This window comes from Grammomys surdaster, unplaced genomic scaffold (genome assembly GCF_004785775.1).
Source record: "Grammomys surdaster isolate TR1022 unplaced genomic scaffold, NIH_TR_1.0 126158, whole genome shotgun sequence".
NCBI lineage: Eukaryota > Metazoa > Chordata > Mammalia > Rodentia > Muridae > Grammomys > Grammomys surdaster.
In genome coordinates, this window is record NW_021620966.1 from 3,219,424 (window position 1) to 3,231,768 (window position 12,345).

The 12,345-nt window shown below is 40.2% G+C and overlaps 1 protein-coding gene across 1 annotated transcript in view; it reads left to right on the forward strand.

Annotated features, from left to right (window-relative positions):
• Positions 1 to 12,345, forward strand: part of Vav3 (vav guanine nucleotide exchange factor 3) — a 248,198-nt gene that overhangs the window by 97,525 nt on the left and 138,328 nt on the right. Inside the window, exons 13-15 of the mRNA XM_028757283.1 lie at positions 121 to 206; positions 1,676 to 1,808; positions 2,521 to 2,630. Of these exons, the coding sequence (XP_028613116.1) occupies positions 121 to 206; positions 1,676 to 1,808; positions 2,521 to 2,630 (329 nt within the window). The remainder of the gene's footprint in view (positions 1 to 120; positions 207 to 1,675; positions 1,809 to 2,520; positions 2,631 to 12,345) is intronic.

A 12,345-nucleotide genomic window follows, 5' to 3' on the forward strand; every position in this document is an offset into this window, starting at 1 on the left:
AATGTGATAGGGCTGTTGTCCTGGAAAATGTCTTTACTGATGTTTACTTCCGTTTTTATGTGATTGTGGAAGGGTTAGACACACACTTTAGATTTATTTAAAGACGTATGTGTGTTTTAGAACCAGCCAGTTTTGCTCTTCGGAAGACCGCAGGGAGATGGTGAAATACGAATAACCACACTGGACAAGCATACGAAACAAGAAAGGTGAGTGGCGTGCTGTGCACTCTCACAGTGGTAGGTGCTATCCCAGGAATGATGGCGTCAGTCAGCTGCTATTCTAGAACAGTGGCTGTGTGCAGGCCAGGGGCCGGCCAGTCACTGCTCCCTTGTATTTTCTAATGTATGTTCCATCCATTACTTCTCTTTCTAGCCTGCACTCCATTGATTTGCATAAGGTTTTAGGAGCTAAATGAAAATGTTAGAAAATAAGATGCATTTCAATCATGAAATGCCACCACCAGACGATTGCTGTAAAACCACGATTGCCTGTTTTAAAAGACTCATTTGAAAATTAACTGAAAATAATGAAAAGCATCCTAAGGGATGCCAAATGGTAACTATTTAGTAATATATTTATTCAGGGAGACCTTTAGGCAGAGTCCTTGAATATCCTTAGTACCCTTGGCCTTTTATCCTCTATCACTACAGGTGATTGTCAAACAAGCTTTTGTGGGGGTTTCCTGGACTCTTTGTAGAAGAAAAAGTCTGCCAGCAGGGGGCAGCATTGGCCCTTGTTTCCACCTTGATACCCTGACTCCTCAGGTAGCTCTCAGGAGCCACACATTTGACTTTGAAGATGAGGAAAGTGTTTGAACACTGGAAATGTGTCATTGTCACAATCATTGGTTAAGAATAAGTGTGTTAATCACTGAGAGTTTTAAAAAGCACACATTATTGCAGTTGGATAGGGTTAGAAGATTTGTTTCCTTCCCCAATTAGCGTTGCTTTTAATAAGAAAAAAAATTAACACAGAAACTTAACCATCACTTTCCTGGCTTGCAGTTTCTCTTACACCCAAGCTACGCTTTAGGTGACCCATTAAATTGTGACACCAAGCACACGGAGTGAAGGCACAGGTTCTAAAGTTAGCCTGGGTGCTATCTTACGCTGTACCGGATCATTTGTGTAACTTTTGGCAATTTACATACAACCCCTGCCCCCCAGCATGGGTTCGCTCACCCAGGAGGAGAGTAATCCTGAGCCAGGTGGGGACCCCGGGAATTTTGTTTGTGGAATGGATGAACAGTTCCCAAGGCTTTTGATTGATTGTTATTATGGTTGTAGAAGATCTACTGTCCTGATCCTGAATTATTTTCTGAGATTTTAGCATTTAAATAAAGAGAGAGCAATTGTTTATGAGGAGCTTTATGGCCTATCTCAGTGAGTATTTTCAGTGACTCTAAAGTGTATGGATTGCTTTTCTAATGATTCTTCCCTTTCTTTATGTTAAAATGAGAACTGGGTGGAATGGCAGCGTTTCTCCTTCCGTGTGGTGAAGGACTGCGATGTTCCTGTGGGTCTGTATTCCTTACAGCTTCTACTGTGCAGTCCTGCCTGTGGCCCTTAATGCAGAAAAAGAATGCTTGGCTGGTGTAGTCGCATCTTGACAGGAAAGAATATATGTGCTTGTAAACCGTTTGCTGTCAGTCACCCACACTGTCTCTCTTTCACAGGCATATCTTCTTATTCGATTTGGCAGTGATTGTCTGCAAAAGGAAAGGTGATAACTATGAGATGAAGGAAATAATAGATCTCCAGCAGTACAAGATAGCCAACAACCCTACCACTGATAAAGAGAATAAAAAGGTGACTTCTGAGGAGGCTGCAAACAGTAATTTATGCAGAGCTTTGAATATTAAAATACAGTCATCCCTTTGTGTCTAGACCCCTCCCTGTACTGCAGACACCTGAATCTGCAGATACTCAGGGCCCTTATATAAAATGGCTTACTGCTTACATGTAACCCATGCATGTCTTTGTACATAATTTAAAGCAACTCTAAGCTCTTTGTAATATCTGAGGCAATGCTTGAGTTCCGGTAAGCAGCTGTTATACTGTATCATTTAGCAATAATGACAAGAGAAACAAGTCTGTACATGTTTAGTACAGATGCAATTCATATTGTTTCCATCTGCAGTTGTTGAATATTTGAGCATAGGACTCGCAAATCTGGAGTCAGATGTACGTATGTACCTTAGAGTGAGAAGATGCTCACTGAATCAGACATTGAGTTTTCAGAGATTGATTTGGTACAGGTTCCAGTGAGCTATGATTGGGTCCTGACAGAGTTGATCTGACCATTTCCAGTTCCTCAGCTCAATATGGTAGCAATGATTTTCTCATCAATATTCAACTGGTGACTGATTTTCTTCTTAGTATGAAGTTGGTTACAATCATCATTGTTAATGCTGATAGCGATACGGTTTTGTGTGCACGGTTAAGATGGTGCTGCAGTGGATTTGGAGACAGGTTTTTAACAAGTGATAATCATTAACTTGAAGAATATTCATTTTCACAGTGGTCTTATGGCTTCTACCTCATCCATACCCAAGGACAAAATGGGTTAGAATTTTATTGCAAAACAAAAGATTTAAAGAAAAAATGGCTGGAACAGTTTGAGATGGCTTTGTGAGTATCTTTACTTTTAAATTTTATTTGTGTATGTGGTGTGCACTTGCACAAACGTGTGTGTGTGTGTGTGTGTGTGTGTGTGTGTGTGTAGGCCAAAGGTTTTATCTCCTTTAGTGTCTGCCCTTTATATTGAGCCAGAGTCTCTCAAATGGATCCAGAACTCACTGATTTGGCTACACCAGCCAGATACCTTACCTCTGGGATCCCCTCTATTGGCCTCCCAAGCTCTGAGACTAAAGGTTGACTGCCACCTCTGCTTAGGTTTTCCTTGGGTGCTGAGGTTTCACACTTGGGTGGTTATGCTTGGCTGACAAGTGCTCTCCCTAGTGAGCCTTCTCCTCAGCCTACATTTAAGAGTCCATTGTGTCTACTATTTAAATCACTGACCACAGGAGGTGCTGTCTAGGAGTGGCTGCTGGTGCTGCCTCAGAGGCTCTGAGCAGGGATGCTAGGGCCCACTAGGAGCTAGCTGGTCATCCGGTCTGTGAGAAGAGTACTGGTGAATTTCTTCAAAAAGAAGAAAGAGGGAGCTCAAACCTTCCCTTTGACTTGCTTCTCCTAGAAATACTTTCAGTTTTTACCTTTTAGTGCCTCAAGAAATTTAATTATAAGGATAAATTTTTCCTGTAATTACTAGTTTTAGTATATGTCCTTAAATTAAATATTTTTATTTATAAAATAAATAAATTATACACTCTTATTTATAAAAAAAATCTACTGATATGCACATGGGTGCACATCCTTTGCTTCTAATATAAAGACTGATATCTTCCTTCAGTTTCAAACTCACTTATTGTTTGAATCCTTGCTGAGTTTCAGGTATATGCAATGAATGCTTCAGGGCTGGATTTCTTTCAATGTTCTTTCCTTTTATTAAAGAGGAAGCTCAACAAAGAGGTGAAGAAAACCCAGACCTGGTTCAAAGGAAACAGCACACAGCTATAATCACTGAGAACACACTGTTGGGTGTTTCTTTGTAGTTTTGATGTTTATAAATTAAGAAGGTACATCATGACCCTTATTGTGGTGGCACATTGGTCACCCTGAAATGAAACTGTTAAAAAGGGTAGAATTAAAGGAGAACACTTCAGAGATTTGTCTCCTTGGCTTCTAGTGTTGCTTACCACTCCCTGACCAGTTCTGTCAAGATTTTATTGCTTGTTTTGATCTTAAGGAATACTTGTGTTAATATAAAATTGAGATAGAATTAGGATGATTTCTGAAGTTTTTTTTTTGCATGTGTCTGAGTGTGTGTGCGTGTGCATGTGTGTATGCACACACTCACAGTACAGCATGTCTGTAGAGGTAAGGGAGCAACTCTCAGAAATAGACTTTTGTTCTTCTATCATGTGGGCTCTGGGGATGGAACTCAGGTCATCAACTTTGTTAGAATGACCTTTACCTGTCGAGCCATCTTGCTGGCTCAAGACTCTTATATTTTGAAAGACAAGATTGTATAGATTAGAAAAAAAATCCAGCATAAAACAAGTCTGTGTTTTGCTATAATCATAGCTTTAGCTGCCTATTGTCTTAGCTAAGTCATTTGTTTTCAGAAGCCTCAGTTCCTCCATCTGCAAACAGGGATAGTGATGTTTAATCTGAATTGCAAATACTATGTCAGCAAAATGCCAGCCATTTTCTGCAGTGTAAGGCTTATGGCAATCACAAGGTGCTATCTATTGTTATGGCTGCTAGCAGTAGTAGTTTATACTTAAGACCCTAACATGCTTGTGAGAACAAAGCTAACACTTTCTGATAGAGTAGTATAGTCTTTAAACTGGATTTTGATTATAATAGTTAAGTACAAAAGGTCAGTTGTATTAAAGGTTGCATTAACATGACATCTGCATTGGAAATTGCATTTATTTTGGGCACAGGTGTTAAGTGGGTGATGTTGGTCCACTCTGTGATCTAGAATTGTCAACCTCATATACCTTGTGCTCCTTCAGTGGGACACCTGGAGTTGTGTGGTAGAAATCAGAGCCGTAAGATGCTGGGGGAAGTCAATGTATCCAGAGGCAGAATTGATCTCAGACTTTTGGCCTTGTGGGAAGGATGCCAGACTAGAATTTTCTCATGTTTTTCATGAGCTGTGGAATCTTTCTCTGAGTGAAGGAGTTTCTCCAGGGGAGGGCAGCTAAGTGTCTTGTCTCAGAGGAGGCAGGGTCCTAGGACTTCATGATAGTCCTATCAGTGACCATTTTGATACATTTTCTTACATCAAATATCTCATCCCTAGTACAAGATAAGTGATATATGCTTATCCTCTTGCATGTGAACAAGAATCTGCGGTAGGCAGAGGCTTTCAATAGGTGGCTGTCTGAGCTTCCCCTCCCTTTCAGGCTCATGTTCTTGTCTACTGACCTCAGCATTTGGTTTCTGTCTTCAGTGTTGGTTACTTTAAAGTATAAGATGGCTACTGGAATTCCAGCTATAAAATCTACCTGGTAGATGCCAGAAGGTAATCCTTCTCTTTTGATGAACCTTCAACAACATGTATTTTTCTTAAATCAATGCAGAACTTGGACATCTAACTATACATGACAAGGGGGAGGCTGACATTATCGCTCCTGCTTAACATGGGTTTGTATCAAGGTTCTCATGCTGTGAAAGAAGGGAGGGAAGTGGCCTTTTAGATGCAGGCAGCTCGCAGTTACAGTTTGCAGGGTACACAGGGCATAGGTGGAACTGAGGTGCTCCCCTGCACTCACCCCTTCAGGGGCCAGATACTCTACATCTATGAATACCTTTGAAGCACCCCAGTAGTACACAAGTAGGACGAGTAGGAGCCATGTTTGTATTTTGGAGGTCTGATGACTGATTTTCTGGAAGACGTAAAAGATAGACATGCTTTTCTGCAAAATTACTCAGAGCTGAACCCTAAGGGGATCTGTAAGCAGAAGTTAAAACATGCAGGGCAAAATAAAAGCAGGACTTAGTTAAGGTGCCAGCCAATCTATTATCTTAATATCCTCTCTTCCTTTTGAAGCTAGTTATACCAGGAAGCCCCAATAACCATGCTATTAGTTTTCTAAGACAGATCTTTCCTTGCTCTTTATGAAGTAGAATAATCCGGGTAAATGCCGATGCTTATGATTTTGCCCAAGGATAAGATTTGTTCTGTTTTGTTCACTGTTTCCTATCTTTCTGCTATTCTAAGTCATGGAACACAAAGAAAACCAAGAAGCATATGGTATTATAACAATGGAGAAATGCAGAAAGACTTCTGTACCTGTCTGGGCCAGCTCTTCCCAGTGTTTTTAGCTTAGCCTGGGTCTTATCTTTGTGGAACTCTCTGGATTGTGCCTTAGAGGAATGTTGAAAAGGATGATGGTGGTTGATTAGTGGAATTGATGTTTTTAAGATGGATGAAACGTTTGCTCATTTCATTTACAGAAGATGACAGACAGTCCTGTTTATAGGAGGAGCAGACTGTTTTTGTTTAAAATATTTGCAGATACCTTTAAGGCGTTTCAAAGTTGCTGTTAATTTGGTACATTAGAGAAAAAGACAGAGAGTGCATGGATACCTGTAAGCAATGAGGATGTACAGGACACAAGCCATCTCTCAGTGGTGATCTGGATCTCAGCCTCTGTCTTTCCTAAGCACACCCAACCTTTGCTCAGCAGCACATTCTCTGACCTTGTCTGGCCGTCACGACTTCCAGCATTTAGAGTCTGCAGTGAAACACATTAGAACTTGGCTACATCCTTAGAAAAAGCTGAATGGAGAGAGAGAGGTGGCAGTGACCCACTTGGATAGGGAAGAAAAAAGAAGTTGTCTCCCTTTTTCCTTACTTAAAGGGGTAGTCGTACTGGTTGTTGTTGAGGTTGTAGAAGACATTGTGGAGCTAAATGATGCTTAACTGCTCAAGTGCTGGGAGCCTCATCTAAGCATCCATTTACATGCTTAAGAGGCCGATTGGTCAGGATGCATGGCTTGCTTTCATTTTTTTCCCCAAAATGACTTTTGTTGCCAATTGTCTTCTATAATTCTATTTGATCATCTGAAAAATAGGAAGACAAGTGCCTGTACTCAGTTCGGCTGGGCTTGATATGGATGTGGGCACCTAGAGCCAGCCGCGCTCCACCTTTTGTTAGGAGGCGGTCACTCTCTTCTCATACCCCTTGTGCTTACTGTGTTCTTATGGATTCTCTGATTAGCTTTAAATGAATAAACCTCCCAGTAGTTTTCCAGGCTAGGAAACCAGTGATCACAGGATCAGGTCTGCAGTGTTGAACAGTGTTGCTACTCTATCGTTACCACCGAGTTTGGTAGCTCAGTGCACAGAATTGTCCCTATCCATGAAGGTGTTAAGAATCTGACTGCATTTAAAATTGCTTTATTTTTGCTTGTTTTTTTATTGTGAAATATACAAAGGGATCCTTGATTTGTGTGTGTGTGTATGTGTGTGTGTGTGTGTACTGCAAGACTAAGTCCAAACTGTGCCAAATATAAAATAAATGAAATCAAAGAACAAGTTTTAAAGGTGATTTTTTTGAGACAGAGCCTCATGTAGGTCTGGTTGACTGGAGCTCCTTAATAGCTGAGGGTTTAATTAAACTCCTGATTCTGTTACCTCCAAGTTTCCAAGTGCTGGGATTGCAGGTCTATAGGTGTGTGTTACATGCCCAGTCTCAAAGCTTTTTAAAGGAAGACCTGGAAAGAGAAAGAAAAGATAAAGGCAGGAAGAGAAGTAGATATGCACAGGGTAGGTTCAGGATAGCTCTATAGCATTTATTAAGGAAACTGAAAGGCCTTAGATTTCTTCTCATCAGGCCGACTCAATTCTTGAAGCTTTAGCAATTCTTGCTTACTCCCTTGAAGGTACACAGGCCGTTATCACAGGCACCATCTTAGATTTTTAACTGTATCATGACTGGCTGGCAGAGTGCTGAGGGAATGCCCTAAAGAAAAAAATAACACAGAGGCCAGCCAGTATCTGTTTGGATATTATTCATCCTCTAAAGCAAGACTGATGGCTGTGGCAAGAAGAAAATGGGAATGTGGAAGGGGAGTGTAGAATTGGGGAGGGACTCTGGGCTACAGGGCTTGTGTCACAGCAGCTGTCTAGACTGGGTGGCTCCTGAGCTTAGAGTCCCCAGGGATGAGCTCAGAGAAAATTGCTGCCACTAAGGCAGAGGGATGAAGATGCAGCCATGAGGCTCCATAAGCCTGAGGTCCATTTAACAGAAGATCCAGTTTAGCTTCTTAATTTATTCACCCTCTCTTTCCCAAAGGAACTGAAGTCACAAAAAAGAGCATGCATGCCACAGAATTAAAAAGAAAAATTTAAATAATCAAAGGTCAAATAAAATAGCATTTCTTTCAAACTCACACTCTACCAGGGAAGAACATTTTCTTGAAACAGTTTCTATATAGATTGTAGAAACGTGTGCTCTCTCACATTTTGAACTTAAAATCATATTTCATCAAGTATAATTTGTTTTGATCTGAAGTATTGCCCAGATATTCTGAATATCAGAGAGATAATTATAATATAAAATTGGGTTCATTCTATAAATTTTTATTGAGTACTTCCTTGTTGCTAGACCTTATTCGAAGCCCTGGGCACAAAACAATGGTGAAGCCGTTGAGTGATTGAAATTACACACACACACACACACACACACACACACACACACACACACACTGTATAATGTATGTATAATGTGTATATGTGTATTTCTAAATATTATTGTGTTCAGTTAATGTACATAGGAGATTAAATTTCTGTAGTGAGCACTTGCTGTTTTGACTCAAGTCATTTCTTCCTCTAATCTCATTTGCTCAGGCATCAAAAGATAGAAACCAAGAATGGCATCACCCAACCCTCTACTTCCACCTCTGACCTGTATCCTACCAGTCTCTAAAGATGATAGCTGACTGCTTGCCTGTACTCTTCTTCACCGCACACCTTAGTTTAAGCCTTCTGCTTCTTTCTTCTCTCCTTCCTTATCTGTCCGTTCTCATCCAGGCCATCTGGTCATGTACTGACCATCATTCAATCTTTGCAGATGGTTGATTGCACTTGTCTTTTTATTTCACCTCTCTCTTCCGGCCACATCTCTCATCATTGTCTTCCATGCCAATTTTGCTCTAGTTGTATTGTGTGTTTCAATCCCTAGAGGAAGAATGGTCCTCAAACACTCATGTATGAGAGTTCCTATCTGGAAAAGTCTTTGCATTTGTTTGATAGCTGATTCTAGATGCCCTGGGTCTTAATGTTCGTGTTACTATGTGTTACTACAGACTCCTATACCAAATGAATGATTCCATCTCCCAGTATTCTCTCACAGTTTAGAGTCTTTTCTTAGACAAGGAACCTCCACACACAGAGTCTGGAGCTTTCCTTTCATCTAGTGATCACCCCTCTGTTAAGAAGGATCTGTTACTTCTCTTCTCAGTTTAACTTATATCTTATTCTCCTAAAGGGGAAGGATTTGGTTTTGCTCATTAAGATAGATGCCAAACTGAGTAACACTGTTAGAGCTGTTAGAGGTAGAAAGAGCACACCTCGTGTGCCTTGAGGTAGAAAGAAAGTTTTAGTGGTGTGAACAATGCTCTGAGTTAGTGATGGGTCTCAGAGATTTGGGAAGAGTCTCAGGAGATGCCTGTCTGTAAACTCTGAAGTACTCGCCCTCTTGTGTTCTTTGAAATGCTGAAAGAGAAATTACTTTTGTGTTGCTTTGGCTGCTGAATTTGTACATTTATAGTTCCAAGGCAAACCTATCTGGGGCCTTGGGTCTTTTTATCTGTCTACTTATGGCTGCTTCCCTCACTGGATTCTCAGCATCATGGGGACAGGCAGGGATCTCACGTTAGTGTTCGTGACATTTATGATCTTTTTTAGCACATCATCTAGCACATAATAAGTAATTACATTTTTATGTAAATTTAAATTTCACCTTTGGAACTTTATGACAACTAATAAAAGCAAGAAACAAAGACATGATGGTTGCAGAATTCTAGTATGTTAAAGAAGTGCTCAACAGCCAGTAGATAAAGAGACTTCTTTAGTGTGGTAAGAAGGTGTCTACTGATGATTCTCCATCAGACTGCATTAATTTATTTTTGTAACTTGGAAAGCTAATGTCATTCTATCTTGTATCATTATTAGCTTTTAAATATGACATTGGATTTTTTTCTAAGGCATTTTTATGCACAGGGAACCTGATACTAGATAGGCTCCTTTGTTGCAGTCTGAGTAGATGCTTCAGTAAGATGTATGCAACAAAGCAGGATGGATAATTTTCACATTATCCTGCCTGTCTTTTAAGTAGCATTAATCTCATCCTCACATGAGCTGAAAACTGCAGAAATAATTTGCAGCTTATGCTGCGTGCAGCCTCCTTGTCCCTGGGAGAGTTAAACAGAACTTCACCCAAATTGTATTCTAGAGCTGGGATGCTCAGAGCCCATGGCTTTCTCGTATTAGTCTCTCCCTCCATAATTCTGATTACTTTGGTACTCACCTTTTTTATCCATCTATCAAATTCAGAAGAAAGCCTTTATTTATTAGTTATTCACATGTAGCCCATGTAGTTTATATTTTATGTGCTGACAGTGTCACCAGGGAGACTCATGTCCTGCCTCCATCCTTTCCATTGCTCGGAATTGTCCTTAACACCCTCATCAGCATCTGTAGCGTGACCACTCTATCTGCTCTCTGTAGTGGCCAGTACTCCTCATCCCCTCCTTTCTGGAGAGCAGCCAGCTGGTCCATACAGTATTAAAGCCATACCATGTGCTACCTCAACTCCAAAGAAACTTCTAGAAACCACAAAAGAAGATGACCTTTGTGATTGCTCAACAAAAGACCGAGGCTTATGATAGCAGATCCACATATCATTTTTACAGACACTACTTTAGATTTCTAGACTGTTGACTGGGGGTAGGCACAATCCTACAGGAATTCCTAAAAAGAAAAGAGCACAGAGGTCAGTCTTTGATGAAATGCTGCCCCAGAATATTCATTCATTAAATAAGCATGACTGGTAGTGATGAGGGAGGGAATGAGATTGGGGGTGGAGGCTGTAGAGCTGGGGAGCCTTATCTTGACTTCCTTTCTACTTTCGCTTGGATGGACTTGCCTCCCTATACCTACGTGAAGCTCTGTGAGAGATGTCTGTAGCATGACCATTCAAGAGATCCTTTGGTGCCTGCCGTTTCCTCCTCCTCTGCTCCACCTTCTTTCTTCATCATTGTCTTCACCAGGAAGCCTGGGCTATTTGAATCTTCTCAAATATATGAATGGGTATATCCTTGAGCAACAAATTTAGCTCTTAGATCAGAGAACAGTAAAGTTTTATGGGGAGACAGAGAGTAAATGTGCTTCATATGTCTCTTCAGAATCATTGGATTTTATTACTGTTAAGTACTAATACAGCGGCAGGTAATTTAGAAATGAATGACTATGTATTCCAGTTGGTGGGGCAGTTACTCATTCTGTCCCTAGACTGTACTTAACTAATTCTTGTCTCAGAGCACAACTAAGATGCTTAAACCTTAGGAATGCAGTACATACATGCCGACAGTCAAAGATCTCAACTCCCATGGATCAACAGTATGGTCAAACTTTTGTAGAACTTTGTGGTTTTGTTACTATTTGCTTGTTCAATCTAGTATTAGTGATTTAGCACAAGAATGTTCTTTACTCCATCAAAGCAAAAACAAGCCTAAATGAATTGTCCATATTTGGCATTATTTTTACAGTAAAATTGAATAGCATAAATGTCTGCTCAAAGAGCTAAAGGCACCTGTTTATTAGGTAACCAGTTTTATTAAGTCTTGTTTGGGAGTTTGTGGAAAGGACAATAAGAGTGAGCCCCACAGAATCCAGACTAGGTATAATAGCTCGTTGAGTTTTTATCTGCACATTAGCTAGACAGATCAACCAGAGAAGACTTTAATTGGTGATGATCTTTGTATTCTTGAAGCATCATCCACCCAGACTGAATGGCCTGTGCATGTTGTTTATCCTGAAAAAGTCTCTAGGGAATTCACTGAGGAAAACAAAAAGGTGCAGAGAACACTGGTACTGTACCGTTGGCTAGAGAATGAGCTTCCTTGGATAATTTGTGTTTGGGGGTTGTGGAAGGGGTGACATTTCTATTGCGATGGTACATGCTTTGGTCTCTTCTGGACACCCAAAGTCTGTCAGCATCTTCATGGAAACTGCCAGGTTTACTGACATAATGGACAAAATACCCACTTACAAGCTTTCTTCATTTTTATTTGTCCATATTTATGTTTTGGTTTGTTTAAACTGTCAACTTTATGCAACTTAGAATCACCTATGAAGAGTCTTAACAAAGGATTGTCTAAATCAGTTGAGCATTTGTATGAGGAATTGTCTTGATTATTGATGTAGGAAGATCTAACCCATTGTGGGTAGCACTATTCACTAGACTGTACCCTAAATGAGGAGAAAACAACAAGCAAGGGTCAATGTGTTTATTGCTCTTGTCTCTTGTAACCTAGAATTGTAAATCAATAAACACTTTCTTCCTAAGTTGGCCAGGGTGCTTTGTCACAGCAACAGAAATAAAACGTAAGCATATATACATATACATATACATATACATATACATATACATATACATATACATATACATATACATATATATATATATATAAATTTTCGCTACTCCTTATACTTTAATTCTGTCTCCTGCAAAGGCTTTTGTGGGCCAGTGAGAGGATTCAACTA